Consider the following 22877-nt stretch of genomic DNA (forward strand, 5'->3'; position numbering starts at 1 on the left):
CCATTTCTCTTTCTCTCTCTCTCTCTCTCTCTCTCTGCAGCAGTAACACCATTTGCTTGCCTCCTCCCCAAAGCAAAGGAAGAAATTTAAAACATATCTGCGCCCTTGTTTTTGTCTTACATTATTTCTCAGCCTCTGGCCCCCTCTCCCACTCTGTGCTCTCAAGCGTAAACAGTACGGCACTCCGACTGCTCTCCCTCCAGTGCGATAACAAGGGCCCTAATGCCGCACTTATCACAAGCAATATGTTATTTCAGTTGTGTGCAGAGGCCTGTTAATAACCAAGAGAACAGTATGAACGCAACACACACTGCACGCGTGGTGGAGCAGTGGTAACGCCTCCAACTAAAAACCCGCCAACTCCATATTGCCAATCCGCGCCGCATTGGTTACAAGTGTCTGCGAACTATCAGATAGATAGATAGACTTTATTTAATGTGTGGGAAGACAACATACAGAGGTCTGCTTCTCATGCACATTCCTTTTTTTTTAAGTATATTTTTTTCGGGCTTTTTATGCCTTTAATGATAGGACAGTGGAGAGTGACAGGAAGCGAATGGGAGAGAGAGAGCAGGGGTGGGATCCGGAAAGGACCACGGGGCGGGAATCGAACCCGGGTCGCCGGCGTACGGTGCAGGTGCCCCAGCCAGTCGCGCCACAGCTGGGGCCCTCATGCACATTCCTACAGAGGATAGCACAATAAAGCTGGAAAAGCTTATGTCCATTGTGGTCCTCAAATGACTGAAATCAGTCGACTTTAACTTTACCATCATTGTTGAGCAGCTCAGAGCCCACTGGTTTTGGTTAGACCCAGGTATGGGGCCTGAGTATATCCATAGTCATTTTAGGCAAGTCCTTCCACTCAGCAGCTATATTACAACACACTTTGGGCATGTATTGGGCATCTATTTCGGGCAGAACCATACATTTCTATGGGAGATTCTTTGAGTGTTGTGTCTCCTCATTAGAGAGTCTCTGGTATATCTTCTTATCCCAGAAGGGGCATAAAGCTCTAACTAGTTGCCTCCACGTTGTCCCGTGTTGGGCGACCTTATGTGACTCTCCCCAGTCGAACGCCATCTCGAAATAGTTGCGACCCAACCGAGTAGAACTGCTCAGTATCCAGCGCACATCTTCCCTGAGAAAAGTGCACGACGGGGCTGTCAGCGCTAAACACATTATCAGCGCCGTGCAAACAGAGAGGCAGTTAAGAGCAAGGGCAAGCGTGTTACATTACACAGTCAAAGCGGTGGTGTGTGTGTGTGTGTGTGTGTGTGTGTGTGTGTGTGTGTGTGTGTGTGTGTGTGTGTGTGGAGAGGAGCACAGCGGGAAGTCTGCAGCCCGACTGACAACAGCTTTTACTCAGCTGGATGCTAGAGTTGGAGATGAGACAGGCAGGGCCTGCACGTTCTATCCTTCTGTGTACCACTAGAATAAAGATCTGGGAGAATTCTGACACTGGATACTGACGCTGATAGAGCAGAAGACAAGACACTAGTCCGTGCACAATCATGGAGGTTAGCAGTCATCTTACAGCAGTGTAAGTCATATCAAATCAGGCTCTGGCTTTGCATTTAACTTCAGAAGCTTCAGAAGCAGCAGTAAAGATATTACGTGAGCGTAGCCGCGTTGTCGTAATTATCACTTGATCTTAATTATCACTTCTGGTGACTATTAATAGCATTGGTATCAATAGTGATAATGGCAGTGCTAGCAACACTGCTTGATTCAATGTATGAATTATCCACTTGTCTTTAGACTCTTATCTCACTTCCCTACCCTCCTACTCGCCCCAGAACGTTCTATCTCTCTTTGTGCCACCCTCGAGCAGAGGGGTCCGTCCTCTAACTTGGGTTCTGCTCAAAATGTCTTCCTGTTAAAAGAAGGGGTTTTTTGCTATCGTCGTCGTTGTTCTTACTCTGAGTGGTCCAGGCCTGAAGTTCTGTAACACCCTTCCAAAGAATCGATAAAAACTAAGTATACTGTAAGTATAAGTATATATACTCTTTTGATCCTGGGAGGGAAATTTGGTTTCTGCATTTATCCCAATCCTTGAATTAGTGAAACACACTCAGCACACAGTGAAGTGAAGCATACTGTACACTAATCCCGGCGCAGTGAGCTGCCTGCTACAACAGCGGCGCTCGGGGAGCAGTGAGGGGTTAGGGGCCTTGCTCTAGGGCACTTCAGTCGTTCCTACTGGTCGAGGATCGAACCGGCAACCCTCCGGTTACAACCCCGAAGCGCTAACCAGTAGGCCACGGCTGCCCCCAATTCTAAACTAAAACTAAATTAAACTGATCCAACAGGCAGTGGGGGCCCTAAATACAAACTGGTGGCAGCATTTGTCATATTAGCAATTGCCCCCACAAAGATGTTTTGCTAAAGTATGTAGCCAGACAAGAGACTGTCGGGGAACTGCTATATTGGGCCAGATCTAAGGGCGAGAAAGTGGTCTCAGTGTGAGAATACACAGCAGAAGCAGCAGAGGCGGTGGTGTTTGCTGTGATTTCCGTGTTGGTTTTATTTGATCAAACAGCACCGCTGTCTGAGTAAACATCTCTCTCTCTCTCTCTCTCTCTCTCTCTCTCTCATTCGCTCGCTCTCTCCTCGCGTGTGCGCGTTATGTCGGCCACTTGCGTTCCGACACACATGCCAGGGCTGGCAGAAAAAAAAAAGCGTTAATGAGTTGACTTATTTATACTCTCACATTGCATTCAATTATGGACGCGCAACACAGAACGCACCCTACACTATTCTCTTTGATCGGGGCCTGGTGTGCGGAGGGCTGCTGACAAGCTAATTGCCGGAGTCAATCAAATAATCATTCAAGATTCATGTGCGTGACAGTTCATTAAAGAAGACATCAGCACGCACGTTCGGCGCGGCAGAATATTCTCTTTGTGTAGCGCCAAGTGTGTGACAAGTCGCAAAGGAGATTTCGCCGTTTGGTTCAAATACTTTTTTCACGCTAATGAATCTTAAGGGAGGGAAGTGCAAGATGCAAAGCTCTTGGTATCGAGCCCAAAATGACTTCGGTCCCAGTATTCATACGGAGATTGTACTTTTTCAGTGGTAGCATGAGGGTGGATTACATTGGGGGAGGGAGGGGGGGTTGGGGCGGATTGGGGATTCTGGTTGAAGATGGTGGATGAATGTTCTCAGTGGGAAGCTCCAGGTTTTGAAGGGATGTGTGTGTGTGTGTTTGATGTGTGTTTGTGATGGAGGCAGGGAGGAGTAGAGTGTACAAGTGATTGGTGAAATAGAGATGCTGCTTTCCCTCCCTCCTCCCACTCCTCTTCTCACCTCTCTATCTCTCCATGTCTCATCCTTTGCTCTCTTCTCCTTTGCTCTCTTCTCCATTCCTCTCTTCTCCTCTCCCCTCATGTGCCACTCATCTGACAGACCCGCTCTTTCATCTCGATTCACTGGATAGCGTCTTTCATTCGTCAGATACAGCACTCTATCAGCGTGAGGGGGTGATAAAACTCCCTTTTGCCGCTCCTGCTTGCTCTCTCTCTCTCTCTCTCTCTCTCTCTCTCTCTGTCTTTTACTCACTTTCTCTTTCGCTCCTGTCTGTAAATCTGTTTCTCTCTCATCTATGATAAATGGACACACGTCTCCGTACTGTGTGACCATTATCACACTCGCACACACACACACACACACACACACACACACACACACACACACACACACACACACACACACACACACACACACACACACACACACTGAACATGTAGAAATAGCCACAGAACTAGCTATATAAACACATATAGGGTATAATAACCATGACGACACCCAAACAAAGACATCCACACGTACACACACATAAATCCATAAATACATAATATACTGCTCAAAAAAAGGGAACACTTAGGTTTTCCACAATTGTTAAAACACATTTTTTGAAACCTTCCACCCTTTTCTCCATTCTCAAACTACATTCACAGAATGTCTGACAGTTCTTGCAAAATAAAACACTCGCCTCAAAAGTTTTACTTCTGCTCAGAACCAAACAGTGTCAGAGTACCGATCCAGTGTATGACTGAAGTATTTTTTTTTTAGCAGTATATTTTACCCAGTGCACTCATACACACAACAAAAAAGAATCAAATGTCATTGGACGCAAAAATAGAAATGCATGTTGATTGTTCATGCAACCCCTGTATCTGCCCAAAGGGATCACACATACAGTATACAGCACAAGAAGCCTTCTCCATATAAGCACAGCCATCCTCCATCCTGTGCTTCTACTCCTACTGGGCTATAAATAGTAGCATGCACTAGGCACTCGACCCTGTCTGATCCTGCAGGCACCAGCCCAGAACAAAAGGTCCTCCTCATCTGCACAAACGCCTCCTCTTTCACCATAGCAATGGAATCACAAAAGCATTTACGTACTGCCATAGATGCATTTTGCAAACGCTAGCTATTGCGGTGCAGTCATCTAAGATCTAACCTAATTAACCAGGCGGACCACGACCGGGGACATCCGGGGTCTCTGGCAAGGGCTGCCGTCCTTCTGCCTGGCAGCCTCATCGCTCGGTGGCTTCAGGACAAGTCCAGAGGCCTTTGGAGCCTTCCTTCCCCTTGTACACGTGCAGGCTGAGGCAGTACCATGGCTTACATACGTGTGTTCTCGTGCATCTCTGCTCGCGTGAGGAGGCTCAGGGTCCCCTCGCTGCTGAACTCTGAACCCTGTTCTCTCCTCCGCATACGCTTGAGTGAGTTTTTATATGCAACGGCTGCTGCTGCTGCTGCTGCTGCTGCTACTGCGGGCTGCTTAGGCTGGGTACCTCCAGGTATGCTGATCTTTTGTGTGTATGGAAGCAGAGGAACCAAGTGGGGGAAGGCGAGAAAGGGAGAGAGAGAGAGAGAGAAAGAGAGACAGAGGGAGAGAAAGAGAGATGAGAAAGAGAGGGGGGGTGTGCCTAGAGGGGGCATGCCCTTTGGTAGAAGAGAGAGAGAGCGGTTGTGGGCAGAGACATGAATCAGAGGAAGGATGAGAGTGCTGCTGAAGGGAAAAAAGAAGAAAAGGTTGATGCCTAAACAGGAGAGGGGGAAAAGAATGAGGAGAGAGAGAGAGAGAGAGAGAGAGAGCGTGTGAGAGAGAGGATGGAGGGGAAGAAAGGCTGAGGGATGGGAGGATGGCATCTGCTCAGATCTGCTCTGCCACATTTCCATCCGAGGCAGGGGCATGGGCACGGGGGTGGGTGATGGGCGGGGGGAGATCTGGCGAGCGATCAACCTGATGAGGATCCATCCACCAAAGAGCCTCTGCTCTCAGCTCCAGCACCATACAATGGGATTGGGGGGGTGCTGATGGGAGGGGGTCAAGGACAGGCTTGTTGAGTTGTGAGTAGAGGCAGAGACTTTCTAATGTGGAGACACAGCACTCAAAAAATACTCCATAGAAATGCATGGGGCTAGTTTGTCACGCCAATATGGCCGTTGTCTACACATATCCCACCCCTTCCTCGGCAAAACGTCGACATGTGAATACATTGAGCCAATCATTTGGTGTGATGTGAATACATTGAGCCAATCATATGATGTGTTGTGAAGACATCGTGCCAATCATCTGTTGTGATCTCGCCGCTGGAGCAAGATTGGTGTAGTGAAGCCTTGCGCACGCGCAGTTCGACCAAAGAATGTGCCCGATGAGTGCCCATAAAACGTTGGTACAGTATATGGCCGCCGAGTGGAGGGACTTGCCTAAAAGGACGGTAGAGGCCCCCTAAAAGGACGGTAGAGGCCCCCGGGAAGCATGGCATAGTGGGGGAAAAGGAGGGGGGGCACTGAAGTGCTGTGTGTCTCCATGGCGAAACATCAAACTGTACCATGGGCTATGCACACTGACAGCTCCATCATAGCGGCACGCCAAATCAGGAATCACACCAAAGCAGTTTCTTTTCCAATTACGCATTGATTATGCACTGATACACAAGACCACTTAGCCTGCTTTAAACACCACTCCAAATAATTGCCCATTGATTTTGCTAAGGAGCACAATGAAATGCCATACTCATCAACAAAGGCGTTTCTGCACGAGAGCTCTTTGGGAGCGCACTTTGGGTGTTCCCAGACACAACTTGCTTAGAGACACCGTAGCGTTGCTCAAATTGAGAAGATGGCTCTGGCAGGCAGTGCCCACTAGGTTGGAGGGAGGGGAAAATAACATATCCATAGTACGAAACCGTGTTACAGTGGAACGAGCTGGAACTCCTCAGCCCCGGAGTCTGAAGTAGCCCACAGAGTGGAGCGTGAAGGAGCTATGACTCGTGACTAACGCCGTACCTCCTCCTGAGACAAATGAAGATCTCTTTTGGGAGGAGGGGGGGTTCCAGAGTGCCAGGGAAAAGGATCAAACCGACAGAGCCGGTGAACCGAACACCTGAAGCTCACAGGCACATGGAAGAATCACTCGGCTTTTTCTTCCAGCTTAGTCTAAGCTAGACGAGCTAGAGAGCCAGCCTAGGCTTCATTTCTACATCTACCACATAGCAGCCTTCCTACTCACAAAGCTGGCGAAGAGCTTGATTTCATTCTCACTCCAAACTGTGCTAGAGATACCAGTGGTCACGCCTCCCCATCTATCTGGCCACTATTTCATTCAATCTCACGCTTGGTTGAATGATACCCTCTGATCTCTGTGCATCAATCTCAGAGCTGCAGAGAGAAAATGGCTGCAATCCAAGTAAAAGCGTCAGCCAAATGAATAAATGTAGATGTAATGTAAATCTTCATTTAGAAGACAGTAATAACAATGCAGAAACTGATATGTATGTGTATTTCGCTAGGTTGATATCAAGAAATGAGACTTTTCACATTACTTCATATTGTGTACAGCAATGAAAGAAATCAGAAAAGCACAAAGTAGCACAAAGAGCACATCATTAGTGGAGAGACAAGAACTCACCAGAAAGGTAGCAATGGCCACACCGATGATGAACCCGGCGATGACGTCCGACCAGTGGTTGCGGTACTCTGCCACCCTGTTGATGCCCGTCAGGAAGGCCAGGCACATGAGACCCAGGGACATGACCGGCTTGGCCAACCTGGTGCCTTTGGCTTTCACTGTGCATGTGATGTACATCTGCGGAAGAGGGGTACAAAGAATGGAGAGAGGTCACTCAAGGTCAAGGTGAACTTTATTATTCCTCAAGGGGAAATTCATGTGGACATTGTACATCTTGTCACAACATAATATTTAAAGACATAGACACCACAGACAAAACAGTAAACACATAAACATAAACATAACAACCTAAACCTGCACTTTTCACTGGTCTTCCCAAAAAACATCTAAAGAAATTGGCACTCATACAGAACTCTGCGGCTAGACTTTTAACTAAGACTAAGAAGAGAGAACACATCACCCCTGTGTTGGCTGAACTGCACTGGCTCCCTATTTCCTATAGAATTGATTTTAAGGTTATGTTAATTACTTACAAAGCTCTGAATGGCATAGCACCTTCATATATCTCTGAGCTTTTAATATCTTATCAACCACAAAGGAAACTTAGATCATCCAATTCTAATCTTTTAATCATTACCCAAAGTGCTCCACAAACAAAGTGGAGAAGCTGCGTTTATCCATTATGCCCCAAACTATGGAACACCCTGCCTCTGTACATCAAGCAGGCGAGTTCAGAAAATATTTTAAAAAAGATCTGAAAACATACCTGTACAGGAAAGCTTTTAGTTAACTCATCTTATCCTGTAGACTACATTTTCAGATTATTCTACATCTGCTACTATTGTATGCAGCCAGCCAGAAGCAGATGGGCTCCCCTATTAAGTCAGGTTCTGCTCAAGGTTTCTTCCTGGAATATGGGAGTTTTTCCTTGCCACAGTTGCCATATATGGTGCTTGTGGGGGTAAGAGGGTTAAGGCTGCCAGTCTTATGACGTCATTTTCTATATTTTGATATGTTGCTGAGTATATCATAAACAGCAAAGAAAAGTGATTGATAATGACTGACTGACTATTATTGTGTTACATGCTTCAAATGTGAAGCACTTTGAGCTGCATTCTGTGCATGAAAGGTGCTATACAAATAAAGCTTTATTATTATTACTAAAGTCAGAAATCCAGAATGTTAAAAAGAGTCATCGGTAAACTTAAATGTCTTCTGTTGGGGATCCTAATCAAATAAAATAATAATATATAATAATGCATTACATTAAATTAAAATGTTTTACTTTCTCTAAAAGCTTTATGGTATTCAACATATGCTTAAGCAATAAGCCCCGAGAGGCCGTAGGTTAAACTGATTTTAGAACAGCTAAGGGGAGTTGTATAAAAAAAACCTAAAATCAGTGTAGAGTCACTACGGACTCGAGTGGCTTACTGCTTTTCTAAAATGGTTACTACATATATCTGGTAAGATTTCATGAAATAAAGGCACAGCAGCAAGAAATGTAACAATTTATTCATAGATAACCATTCTTCCGCAAAGAAATATATTTCCTCTATCTGAAAAGTTGCCATGCAACATCAAGTCGCAGCTACTTTAACTTCTGTATATTGAACGAAATGCAGTCAAGGTGTATGTTTGTGCTGGATTTTACAACGCCATTGAACCCGATTCAGTCAATCATAATCAAGGACCAGAACTATCCGTTTTAGAATATTAGATTTACTAAGGTCTGTTTTAAAGTCAACCTCTATATATTTCTTAAACCTGACAAATCACATTGCATAGCAAACTTCTACACCTATTTCAAACTACCTTTTCATTTCAAAGACACAAAGTTTAATTTCATTACACAAAGTTAACCACAATTTTTTCCCGACAATGCCCCTCAGGCAAATTTACTGGAACATTGGTACATTGGTACAACTGGTACATTCCATTAAGCGTAATGACCATTTATTCAGAATGGCAGCAAAACATTCTATTCGGATCCAGAGATTCTCGGCCTTCCATTTCAGTCCTATTCTGACCATCTTTGCTGCTTAACCATGGTGCTCTAAATCAACCCTTATTCACAAGAACTCATACATTAGCCAGCCTTCTACCTCTGAGAATCCAATGAACATTACCATTAACATTACAGTAGTAATACATATTCTGCCGTTTCGGCTAATCTTTATTGTCTCTTAAAGCTTTTAACTCCTCCGTCTCAGGTGATGGTGGAAAGAGAAAATAGGCCTGTGGGAGTGATGCCATTAGTTCAGTAACCCCAGTCGGACAATGACTGTCGTTACCCCGACCGCCGGTTGCTTCCATTACCTGAATTAGATCAATAAACATCAGGGACGCTTAATGGTAAGGATGGCACGTCAGACAGCATTACCGAGAATGACTTTGGCCCAAATAATGGCGTGACTCACTTCCAGCAGGCACCAATCTACGAAGGTTGTTAGAACGTGAATGTGTGTGACTAAATGTGTCCGCTAGGTGTGTGTAAGGATGTGTGGGCATGAGTAAGTGAGTAGTGGGTGTGTGTGTGTGTGTGTGTGTCTAAGCACACAGTAGATTTGTGCTGTGTGACTGCATGCCTGTAAAGGCTTGTGTGTGTGTATGGGTGTACTGTATGTGTATGTGTGTGAAATTTGCTCTGTGTTAGCTAACTTGTGCAACTGTGTGTGTGTATCTGCGAGTGCATGAGTTCATGCCTCCATGGATTTATGAGTGTGTGCCAGCATGGATGTATTCAACTTGTTTGCATGTTTTTTACCACTTCTTCTGTGTGTGTGTGTGTGTGTGTGTGTGTGTGTGTGGTGTACATGCTTGCTGTGTACATGTAGTTGGTGTGTACATGCGTGTGTCAGTCTGTGACTTTCCAGACATGAAACTCTGTCTGCACATGTGTCTGTCTGTGTCCCCTGGCTGTCCTGGGCCTACGGTGGCCCCTTAGGGACATGGGAGAAAAGGAGAGGGGAGGTGAGGGCGCACAGCTGCCCATGACAAGCTGCTATAATTGAGCCGCCGCGGCCACATCCACCCCAGCCTGGAGCAGCCTGGAGCTCCGACCAGCTGGGCCACAGAGTAATCATCTCCTTCTCCCCCTTCATCACAAAACTCATGACAAACTCTCTCTCACACACACACACACACACACACACACACACACACACACACACACACACACACACACACAAACAGCAATTTCAAAATCCAAAAGGTCATACTGACAACTTGTGTATAAATGCCCACAGGCCTGATGACAGAATTGATTTTCGCCGTTATGAGAGCGAGAAAGCGAGTCATGTACCCCTCACAAAACGACATTTATCTTCCCTTCCGCTCCGTGCATTCCAGGCCTGAGCGTCTTAGCTCGCGAGGGCTCTGAGGTACTGTACCTGCCCCCCCACACACACACACACACTCACACACCCCACAACTCAGCAAACATGTTTGGTGAAAGTTTGAGCAGCCCATCTCAGTCATTTCCATAAGCAAATAAAGCGAACCAGAGAGAGACCAGGCAGAGAAAAATTGCATTACCCAGTGGCCCAGGGCAAATGGCATACAATGAGAAAAGCTACAGGTAAATGTGACAAATCACTTTGAGGTTGGGGCTGTTTTGAAGGCCGTCATTTTAATCCTGTGCCTAGTGTGCTGCTGTATCTTCTGGGGAGCTATTGCAGAGCAGGCCCATTCCTCCTGACGCTTATTTGTTTATCAGTTAGTTTGTTTTTCTCTCCCTCTCCCTCTCTCGCTCCCCTGTGATGACGATTTGTTTAAGGACTCAAAGGTCATCACTCTCTGCCCCAATTTCCACCCATGTCCCGGGGGAAAAAATGCGCTGAGGCAGAGTTTCTCTTTTTTTTTCTCCTTGCTTTATTTTTCCCCTTCATACTTCCATCCCCCCTCACCCATCCCTCTCTCTCTACCTCCCTTTCTCTTTCTCTATCTCCCTCCCTACCTCCTGAACGTTGTGCGAGTTTGTGTATTTTTGCTAAAAAAAAAAGGATAAACCTTGTTAGCCCGAACCCCTTGAATTGAATAAACGCGTCCCCGCACTAATTTTTACAAATGGAGGAATGAATTATTTGCGGAGAGAGCTTCCCACTGAGCGCGATCCAGCGCTAGTTCAGATCAGCCGCCGCACGCTAATGCAAAAGCACTTCTCATTAAGTTCAAGTGCAGTGACAATAGCCTTATGAGTTATGAAAGTCGCGTTTTTAAGAGAGATGTTCTCATCACAACGGCACTCCCAACGATAAAACGAGAGTGAGAGAGATAGAGTGAGATAGAGAGAGAAGTGAGGGTGGAGAAAGAGAGAGAGAGAGAAAGAGAACGGACTTCCTAATTTGACATGATGACTTTTTTTATAAGCGCGTTTGTAGCGAGTGGGAAATAAAATATTGAAAAGCTGAGACGGCATGCACGGGGGATAGCGCTGATGAGGACACATGTAAAGACCCATCCCTGGTGATCACCAGCACTAACCCCCTCACCCAAACGCCCCCAACCCCAACCCCATTACCATGACCAACCAAGACTAACCTGCATGTCTGATACACCATTAGGCACCCCGTGACTCAGCTCCTCCCTGAAGTCTTAATTAGAGCAGAGTGCACTCAGCCAGGCAGCAGCGGGAGCCTGGTTCTCTACCAGGTCAAGGTCACGCTCCGAGGGCCCCTGCTTTTTTGAATTGTCAAAAAATATATCAATTTTACACACTGCTGCACAGGATTCAGCCCTGTCTTGCGCATTTGGCACGGAATGAAATGTCCTCCATGGCAGGTCAATTTGCCAGCAGCTGACATCAAGCTTGATTTAGATCATCTAATGGCCGGAAAGCATTTTTTCTTCTTCTCCGGTAACTCCTAGCACCTTGACTGTGACTTTTCGATTTGGCATGTGGCATTAACTGAGCCTTTGTTCTCCGTCTCTACATCAAAAGTTTCAGATGTGGGCATGGCAGCTCGGAGGCGATAAAGCAGCGCTGTCAGACACTGATGGCACCGTGTCGTCCATAAACGCTGACATTACGCACATCCGTCACTCCGAGTGATCTTCTCTGGCAGACTGGAGGGATGTGCCTCCCCCCAACCCCCCCAACCAACACCCCCGGCCGCCTGGCCTCTTTTATGGGTCAGCTCTGCTTGCGTTTCAACTCTCAAACGCTGCCATCCTTTGCGCTTCACTGGCCTTCAAACACTGGTTCCCTCGTCGCTTGCATAACTTTCAAACACTGACTTTTCCCCTTGTACCTCTAAAGCTTTCCAAATACTGACTGTCTTCTTATTTTGTCTCCTACAGTCTTTTATTGCACTTATTTCCTTGCTGGCTGCACACACACTTGACACAGTGCATGCTTTGCCTTCTCCCTGTGCTATAGCACTGAGGTGTAAACAGGTGGGAATAAATAAGCCTACGCTACTCTGATAGCAGGTGGGCAAATTCACTTATAGCCCTAGAGCCAATAGTATAAGATTATTCTCCCACACAGGGAAGTGAGTTTGACAGACCCCTTGATCCAGATATGCATTTCCATTTAATGCCCAGCTCTAATGGTGATGGTATCATGCGAGCGGCTAACTAACGACACCGTGGAGAGGAGCGGCTGAAACAACGGCGATGCGAGACAAGTGGCCCATATAGCAGTCTGATCGCTTCGCCTGATAGGAGCAAATAGTCCACACAAATTCCCCTCTTGGGCTTCATGTCAAAGACTCAGCACTCTGTGCCTTAAAAGGCTCTGACATGAAAGGAGGCTGAAAAAAAAGAAAAGAGAATCCTTTCCAAGACCAATTTCCTCTTTCTCCTACCAGCCCTATTCCTTCCTCTTTCCTTTCATTTATTTTTTCCTCCCATTTTGTCGCCCAGCTTATTGTGGGGCTTTAGGGACTTAGGAGTGCTTTTGAAGGCTGCCCATCGGCTTCCATTAAGTTCTCTTGGACAGCAGTGGTGGGGCAGAAAAGCGCAGTGTGAAACGTTTGCCCCCCGCATCTCTCTGCCCCGGCCAGGTCCGCATGGGGCAGGGGGCAAACCGGGAAGGAGTCCACCTGGGCAGACAGGAGGTAATTGATTTTTCTACTCTACAGCTAGCAACTCTTTTTTTCCCTTCAATAATCTAATTTATGGACAGACATATTGCACCCCCTCTACACACACAGTCTCTTTCTCTCACACACACACACAAAACACACAAAAAACAAAAACTCACATACTCTCTCTCTCTCTCTCTCTATTTATCTATCTCTCTCTCTCTTTCTCTCTATCCATCTCTCTCTCACATATGCACACACACACACACACACACACACACACACAAAGTCACATTGTTCGTACCGACAGACTGCCTGTGATCATACCTTTTCATTAGCCATAATTGGACAGGGAGGTGAAAAATTAATGGAGGGTGTGAGTGGGACCTGGTTTGCAGCAGTGGGGACGCGCGTGGAGAAGGTCAGGGGCGAGCCACTGCAGCCTGATCAATATTCATTGAGGAGCAGAGGACAGAGAGGCTACCTCTGCCACTGTCTGCCTCTGCCGAGGTCATCCACCTTACGCAGTTTTAAGAGTCCTTCTGCACTTCATTACAGGTTTATTAGAAACTGACCTCAAGTCTAAACACAAGCTAACTGGCTGCCATTCTTTTTATACACTGCATGTGATATAATCTCAATATGGTGGAGTCAACACATGCATGGTATTAAAGGTGGTTTATATCTCATTAGCACAGATATGGAGAAGGGTGCACCAAGGCTGGGAACAAAAGGTCAATGAGGCAATTTTTCCACCAAGTTTGGAACGAACCGCAGTTAGCATTTAGCGACAAAATTGCCCATCTTGCCCGCAGGGGCGGATGAGCAGGGTAGTGATCTGACAGATACCCCTTTCATCTCAGCATGGAGTAATTCAACTAGCTGGCTTAGCAGATCTGAGGGGAATCAGTGGCATAATCTTAAAATAAACTACTGGGGCTTAGGATGCCAAGAGCTCACTGCTTCCAGCGCAGCTGCATTTGCCCACAGTCCTCCTGCCTTTTCTCAGGGCTTTAATAACATTGCATTCATGGGCAGCCAGCGGTTTATGGAAACCATTCCCAAAATGGGGAATTTCCAGAGTCATCCGGGAGCTAATTAAGGGGCAATGCACCCACGCTGTTGCACACACATACACTCAAGAGTCACACTTGTGCACCACAGACAGACACACACACACACACACACACACACACACTGTTGGGTCATTGCATATTGTGTTCTGCCTTCCAGTTTTGTGTGCTCTCTTGGGCCAGTGCACAGCATGCAAATGCACCTCCTGTGACTGCACATCTGCATTTCAAAAGGCTGTGCAGGCTGATGTCATATCCACCGCGCGCATGTGTAACCAGCACAGAAAAAAGAAAAACAGAATACATTTTTTTTTTTAAAAACAGGAAGACTTGGCCCAGAGACGCTGAAATGCACACCTCAGTGGGCTGAGGCCCTGAGAACAAAGCTGAGAACTGAGAACACGAGGAACAGCACGAAACCGAGAAACAGATCCGAATAGATTTACATATACAGGCCCACGGACAAGAACGCGCCACGTCTCTCATTCTGAAGATAGGAGCACCAAATCATCCCTCTGTTTCTCCGCATTCATCTGTCCTTTCATAATGTACTGTACAAAGGCACCGAGATTTCATTCATCAGTAACTTTCTTGTTTTCTAGGAACTGTTTTTTTTTTTGTTCTTTAACCTATTTCCAGTGTCATCAAAGTGATTTTCATGTAGCTTGGGGAGGGTGCAGAGTTGCTTTATTACAGGTGGAGGTCTTAAGAAGAGTGTGGGACTATTTTAAGAGGCACACCTGCTGAAGTGAAACCCTGTTTTTAATCTCTCTGCCATCTTTTTGCTCTCCAGTCAGTCCTACCAGGCCACACACCAACAGGCCGCCAAGCTGAGGAAGCCAAACTCCAGGAGGGAGCTTCAGGAAAAATGAGGCTGGGCCCTTCTGTCAAAAAGCTTCCTGCAAAAAATGTTGTCCTGCAAATGTCTCACTCTGCCCCCAGTCCATAAATACAACATTCATAGATCCTGACGGAAATGCAAATCCAATGCAGAGAACAACAACGTCCACTGAACTGTGCAGAGCGTCTTCTCCAGACAGCTATTTTGGTTTAGCATTAGACTGAGTGAAAACAGTACATCCCTCATGGTCACTTGGTTTCAAAAGGCAATGAGCTGGACAAGACGAAGAGGCTGGCCGACAGCCACACTCTGCAGATGAGGGAGAACTGGAGGTGTGGTGGACTGACTGTCAATGGGTACTACTGCACTGAAGCATCTCAAAAGAGCCACAGATAAGGGACACCTCCAACATGCCTCGACTAGGTTTAACTGACCTTCATAGCAGCCAGGCAGTTCAAAGAGAAGGATGTGAGAATGCAGTGTTTCCCATACATTGCCTTATTTGTGGCGGCCCACCACAATATCAACATTGACCACCACACAATGATTTTTCAGGTTGTACTAAATTGTGCTTAAATCTGGTTAGCATCATAACCACACTGCGCTAATTTGCTAAAAACTGTTGCATTCAAGTTAATTCTGCAAACCTACCACCACAAATAGAATTCAATTCTGTGGGAAACACTGGGATGTGTGTATACAGTATGTGTGTGTGCATATGATAGGTGAGGGGAGACTGAATAAATGCCATGTGGTTATGTTCTGTGTGTTTATTTGTGTGTGGGTGTTATCTGTGTATTTATTGTTGAACAGACTGTGGAAACCAATTTCCCTTGGCACAATGAAGACTACATACATCTTTCTAAACTCATTCCAATGATGGATGCATGTTCTAATCTTCAGTCTCCCAGAAATGCACAACCATTGTCTAATGGCAGAGACAAACCTCTGTTCTAAACACTCCCCACGTGAAACTAGACACAACAAGAGCCACCAGGCAACCACAGACCCTCACTCCTGTCACGCAGTACTAACCAATGTGAGACCAAATCCCAGCACCTGCATTCTGAGCCGGATCCGGACAATCAGGAAGGAATACTGAGAAACGGTGACCCCTCTGCTTTGTCTAAATCGGAAGTACATCGGACCAGTACTTTTGAAGCTACATGAGTGGACACACAAACGGACGGACGGACCCGACTGCACTGCCCTCCTCTCTACTGAAGGACCAGGCTAAAAAGGCACAGCATAGCATGGCTGAGCAGAGCGACTGCGGCCAGGGGAAGGGGAGCGCGACTCACGGCGAGGTAAAGTGCGGCGTAGACGCTGAGCGCCGCCTCTTTGGAGGGGAAGGTCTTGCGGGCGCGCAGGATGTCGTCCTCGTTGCCCGTGCATGCCTCCTGGTGGCTGATGTAGCGCAGCGCCTGCTGGCAGCCCAGGGCCGTGTAGTTGGGCTTGCACACCGTCAGGAAGTGCGGCGCCAGGTTGCCCGTCACCACCTGACCCGCGTTCACAAAGATGTCCGTGGTGAAGAGGCCGAAGGCATACACACCTGAGAAAAGACACACACACACACACACACACACACAGACAGATAGAGAGACAGGTTAGGTATTGATAAAGATGTCTGTGGTGAAAAGGGCCAAGGTGTACACACCTGAGAAAAGACACACACACACACACACACACACACACACACACACACACACACACACACACACACACACACACACACACACAGCTAGACATTGACATTATAAGTCTGACATTACACTTCAAATAAGTGTGAGGTGAGGTGAGAAGATTGTCAAGAGACAAGAAGGAAACTCAAAAATGGTGACCATGAAGAACGAAGTGTTTTTTTGGGGCCTGAAGTGAGAGGAAAGAGAAGTGATGTGACTCATGATTGAGCGTTGACTGATTTTTTTAAAAAAACCATTCAAAATTCATGGGTGACAAAACGAAGCCTGATGACTTGAATAATTCAGGGTCGGCATCAGAACTTCAGTCTCGCTCAGAGTGTGTGAGACTCTCAAAGGAGCCACAGATCTACAGATGGCACACAGTACCCACAGACAAGTCACACATACTGGAGTGTGACTTAAGAGTTAGCTCAACCTGCATGCGTGCATACATGTGTGTGTGTGTGTGTGTGTGCATGCATAGTGTGCGTGCATGTGTGTGTACATGCATGTGTGTGTGAGAGTTTTCACTATGAATGTGTGTCTTGTCACCTTCAACATAGACATATGTTAGAATAGGTGTCATTCTTCCAAAATGTCTGTGGCCCCAGTGGGTGCGTGTGTGTTTTCTCACATCAGTGCAATACACGACTGTGTGCTGAGTGTGTGTTGGCATTTCCACACACGTCTGTGTCATTCCGTGTGTGAGGAGGCATACAAAGCACTAATGTTCCAACCAGTCCTTAGAGACAGGATCCCTCAAATCACCCCCACCAACCATTCCTTCTCCAAACGAGTCAGAGCATATGTAATCAACCCCGGCAAAGGGGGAATATCACCAGTAATCCAGCTCAGCCCCATTGAATGTGCATGTTTAAAGAGCTCTGTGCGAGAGAATAACTATCCCCCCTTTATGGGCAGAATCCTGCCTCTGTGTCAGCTGTGTATCTCTGTGCCTGCTCGGGCAGACAGGGACAGGCCACAACAAATCAACATTCTCCCCAGTCAACGATGGAGGCTCGACAATCACTGCCGAGAGTGTGTGTGTGTGTGTGCATCCCTTTCCTCGGTTTCGGGAGTCAATTGAGTTGGAAGACAGGCAGTAAAGAGCTGAGAGATAAATAGAGAAAGAGAGAATGAGAGAGAGAGAGAGAGAGAGAGAGATGCTGGACTTCTCACATGTTGTAACTCTCAATTCTGCCTTGGTTCATCTAATACACTGAATTTTCATTTGTTTAAAATGTTAAAAAAGAGAATGAGAGGCAAAGAGGGAAAGATAGGCAGACATATGCAGAGCTTGTCCACTGAAATGAACTGAGTCAACAATGAATCACAAAACTAACATTTGGCCAAAAACTAAATATGTGGAGAACATTTTGGATGACCTCTTTGCATTAGGGGCTTTAAATATTGGGAAAAAAACTGTAACTCAGGCAGAGATCAAGATTGATACAAATCAAAGAAATCTCACCAGCTCCATCCCCAAAAGAAGACGTGGGAAGACAAAATATTGATGAACTTGAAAGGTTATGGCGAGTCACACACTTATCCCATGTCCTGAAGGAGCCTTCACACTGTGTGTGTGTGTGTGTGTGTGTGTGTGTGTGTGTGTGTGTGTGTGCCGTGTGTGTGTGTGTTATTCTGTGCCTGTGTGTGTGTGTGCGTGTGTGTGTGTGTGTGTGTGTGTGTGTGTGTGTGTGTGTGTGTATGTGTGTGTGTGTGTGTGTGTGTGTGTGTGTGTGTGTGTGTGTGTGCGTGTGTGTGCGCATGAAGAGCCCTGATGGTTTCTGATGAGTGCGGAGGAGCACTGCATCACCACTGCAGCAGGGAGGCCTGGCTCTGTATCAAAGCTGCAGGTGAGGAGACGCCCTGACAGCCCCCCATCAGCAACCCCCCCTCCCTGCACTCCTACACACACACACACACACACACACACACACACACACACACACACACTGGGTAAGCTGTGGACAGAGAGTTCCCACAGCCCAATAAAGCAGCAAACACTAACACGCTCAGCTCCCAAAATTAAAAACATGATGCAGAGCCACGTTAATATCCTACAAGGCATTCAGTTGGGTACAGCTACAGTACAAACAAATTACATGACACAGCAAAAATACAAACTGTCTTGGGCACCTTTATATCCTATAAGGCATCCAGGTACAGCTACAAACACATTATATGGCACAGCAAAATTACAAACTGTCTTGGGCTTGTCCGTGGCTTTCTTTACACAGCCCATCCACAGCCACCTCTTCATAGCATTTTTCACTGCAAAATGAGGGGCTAGGCTATCAAGGGAAGTGTGGGCCACACTTTTGATGTAGCCATTCCTTGTAAGGTTGCGTGAGTCACCTCACATTGGACATTTCATCGCAGATAAATTAAACAGCGACACACCGTTCTTGATGAGGAAAACAGTGTGATCCTACAATTATCAGTGGTTGCCATGACATTTCTTAAAATGCTTGATGACAGCCAATTAGCATGTGGCACAGGCATCTTATATTATAGCCTCCAACATTTGTGAGAGCTGTCATAATTAATATCTATTATAGCATAATGCTGTTACATCACTGGGCTTTAACTGTCATGATAAGTAATGACAGGGTAGTGCATCTCTTTTAGAACTGTGCACCAGTACAATAGAATAATATAAAAAGCAGACAAGTTGTTCAGCCTGTTTCTCCCCGTTACCAGAATATGTCATCATCATTTGAGAGGAAAGACAAGAACATTTTGTTTTGTTTTGTGTGTTTTTTTTTAAATAAAATGTCCTGAATCTGCGTGGACACAGAATACTGAAAATAGTATATAGGATCTTAAAAAAGGCATTATGATCTGCATGACTATAATTGAGAACCGTCTAAATAAATGCATATACTGTACACTCAATCATTTTGAATCTGTGAATCAGGGCTCATTTCAAATCCTGAACATTTTCAAAAAACACCCGTCTCTGTTCAACAAGCTGCTCACAACTTCTAAAAGACATTTCATTGAGAAACTTGGTGCTACCTTGAATCAGATCTTTTGTCTGCTCTATCTCAGCTACCTCTCCGTCAAAACTTCTCTGGAAATGTTTTTGAAGCCTTTCCTTTTCTCCATCCCCCTGCCGCAACAACTTCTTTTTTTTTCCGCCAGTCTGCTTTGAACGAGGGCTTGAGCCGAAGCGAGGCGGGACGAGGAGGCCCGGAGAGTGATCGGCGAAGAGTGAATAGCGCCTTTCATCTCTCTATTCATTAACTTCCGAGCGCAGCCCAGCGCTGCCTCACAGGCCCCCGTCTGCCGCATGCATTACAGTACCAGGCTCCAGTCAAGCAGGAGCGGAGGGATAGAGAGAGAGAGAGAAAGAGAGAGAGAGAAAGAAAGAGAGGAGGATGGAAGAGATAAACTACCAGAAGTGTGGATAGTTTGGAGAGAGAGTCTTGTCATACATCGGAGTCCCCATCAGCCATTTTCCAAAAGGTGATATTTTTGGTGAAAAGTACAGGTGTACACCTCACCACCACTCCACCTCCAGTGTTTCCCATACATTAACTTATTTGTGGCGGCCCACCACAATATCAACATTGACCACCACACAATGATTTTTTCTGGTTGTACTAAATTGTGCTTAAATCTGGTTAGAATCAATTAAAAAAATAGAACTCAATTCTGTGGGAAACACTGACCTCACCCGCCCCCACCCCACCTCCTCCTGCCTTACCCACCCCACCCCACCTCCTGCCTTACCGACCCCACCTCCTCCTGTGAGCAATTATGGAAATGATACCACAAAAGATGAGGAGAATTACAACAAAGGGGGTGAGTGGGTGTCACCGGGGAAGCTCCCTTTACCATGCCCTTTAAAAGGAGACGGAGGCAACACTTGGGGCTGGATGGGAATGCATGATGGCACACACATACCTCCACTAAACAAGTCCAGTGAGGAAGATAGAGAAAGAGAGAGAAAGAGAGAGAGAGAGGGAGGGAGGGAGGGAGGGAGAGAGGGAAAGGGGAAGAGAAGTATAATACAGGAACATGAATGAAAGGAGAAAGAGCAGGAGACAGAAATTGTTTGGGAAGAGACTCAGACAGAAAGAAAATGACAGAAAAAATAAGCGAGGAAAAACAGATGTGCCAAGAGAGAGAGAGAGAGAGAAAAAGAGAGAGAGGGAGAGAGAGAGAGAGAAAAAGAGAGAGAGGGAGAGACAGAGAGAAAAAAGAGAGAGGGAGAGAGAGAGAGAGAGAGGGAGAGACAGAGAGAAAAAAAGAGAGAGGGAGAGAGACAGAGAGAGAAAAAGAGAGAGAGGGAGAGAGAGAGAAAAAGAGAGAGGGAGAGAGACAGAGAGAGAAAAAGAGAGAGAGGGAGAGAGAGAGAGAAAAAGAGAGAGGGAGAGAGAGAGAGAGAAAAAGAGAGAGAGGGAGAGAGAGAGAGGGAGAGCTCTGGGAAAGATGCCAGGGGAGTCGGAAGACCAGGGTGGCGGCCGACAGATGAGCTGAATTACGGCCCTCCGGATGGGGCCAAGCAGAGCGCGGCGCTCCCCCTCAGGTTCAGGTTCAGCGGCTGGATAATCGCCCGGCATCACGTTTCCATGTCACCTCCAAATTAACTGTGCCCCGCTCTGTGTGACAGCCATTCGTCCGTAAAAGATGAGCCAGGTTTCAAAACCAGAAAAAGAAAACGACAAAAGAAGAGAACGCTGGAAAAGCTGAGAGAGCTGTAAGTGTACTCATCCTGTGCCGTCGGGAGACAGGTGGTGTTGCTTCCTTTACAGAGGGGTTCAGGCAGACTTTCTGGCCCCTGCCCGAGGATTACTGCGAGGTGGATGGCTCCTCATCTCATCTGTGGTCATCCCTGGCACCTGGCTAATACCTCCAGATCCCCTCTCTGACAAAATGCGCTGGTCCTAGCTGCTCTCTCCAAAACACATGGGGGACAGAGAGCTGCGACGCTGCTGCTGCTGCTCACTCTGACAGATGGGAGCTTTTTTGCAGCAGATTCGGCATTCAAAGCTGCACTGAAATACTTCCCGCCAGGTTGATCCCATTTCAGTTGTAGGGGAAACGTTAAGTCGACATCCCCCCTTCAAGCTTATGTCTACAACACCATAAATCCAGCTTGGGATCCACCCCCCAGGGAGCAAGCCAATAGAATCCGCTCTCCACTGCTGTACCAAGGGCCCGTCCACACGGAGACGCTTTTTGGGTTAAACGCAGAGGTTTTGCTTCGTCTTGGCCGAGCGTCCAAACAAATCCTGTAAACGCACTGCCCGAAACCGCACTTTTTTGAAACCTGGTCCCAGAGTGGAAAAATCTGAAACCGTAGCCCTTTTGAATTCGTTTGGACAGCGAAACCGCACATCCTACTTATGTATCGATGATGTCATCGCCACACCTCAGCTGCCCTGGACTTGCACTTAACAATACTAACAATACTAGTTTTCATGCATGACATTACCTACGATTACACTCTGTAGGATAAATATCACAACTGGAAAGGCGCGCTACCGATAGCTTATGACTTGGTGGACTGAACACTGTTTTTCCCGGTGTTTTTTTATGCATTCTAGCTACCGTCAGTGACGCGAGAGAATTATCAGGGAAGTGCGGTGTAAGTTTACATTAATTTGTGCATAGTGCCAGTGTCATTCATTTATTTTACATGCCTTACAATATATATATACATGCATTCACAGTCTAGTGAAGTCAGATGACCGTACAAAGACGCTTAGAACTCATGTTAAGCCGATAGCGCACTGAATGCGAATGCACGATTTGATGCAGGCAAAAGTATTGACTGTTACTAACGAAGGTTTTATAACAATATTATAAATGTGGCGACAGAATAGCCTAGAACTTGGGTAGGCCTTGTGTTTAGTAGCCTAATTGCGGTGATAGCCAAAACTAATGTGAATCGCGGACTATCCTACAACCAAAGAAAGTAAAGGAGATTATTTGTACCTGCATTAGCCAAATAAAGGACGGGACTGCACCCTTCACAAACCGTAAAAATGACGTGTATTAGTTTTACAGTTGACTACAGTTGACAGTTCACCATCAGTCCACACAAACAATTCTGGTTTCCTTGCACTAGCCATTTCGTCGTAGCCTATTCTGTCTGTTTGTAAAGCCTACAGCACGAAAGTTTTGGTCAATTACTGTAAAGAAACAGTGGCACCTATAGGCCTGGGATATGAAGTAACGTGTTGAGTCGTGTTGAGATGGATCCGTTTGGACGCAAATATTCTTGATACAGTTCCAGGGAAGACGGAGGAAAAAAAGATCAGTTTGGTACGTGTGGACTAGGCCCAAGACAGCGGAGGACACTATGCACAGCAC

The 22877-nt window shown here is 46.4% G+C and overlaps 1 protein-coding gene across 3 annotated transcripts in view; it reads right to left on the reverse strand.

Moving 5' to 3' along the window:
* plppr5b (phospholipid phosphatase related 5b) overlaps nucleotides 1-22877 on the reverse strand; it is a 68461-nt gene that overhangs the window by 7380 nt on the left and 38204 nt on the right. For all 3 annotated transcript variants that reach the window (XM_048265838.1, XM_048265837.1, XM_048265839.1), the window contains 2 exons: nucleotides 16170-16420; nucleotides 6923-7102 (listed from right to left, as the gene is read on the reverse strand). In XM_048265838.1, coding sequence (XP_048121795.1) covers nucleotides 6923-7102; nucleotides 16170-16420 — 431 coding nt within the window. The remainder of the gene's footprint in view (nucleotides 1-6922; nucleotides 7103-16169; nucleotides 16421-22877) is intronic.

The sequence above is a fragment of the Alosa alosa genome, chromosome 16 (assembly GCF_017589495.1).
Source record: "Alosa alosa isolate M-15738 ecotype Scorff River chromosome 16, AALO_Geno_1.1, whole genome shotgun sequence".
NCBI classification, from domain to species: Eukaryota; Metazoa; Chordata; class Actinopteri; order Clupeiformes; family Clupeidae; genus Alosa; species Alosa alosa.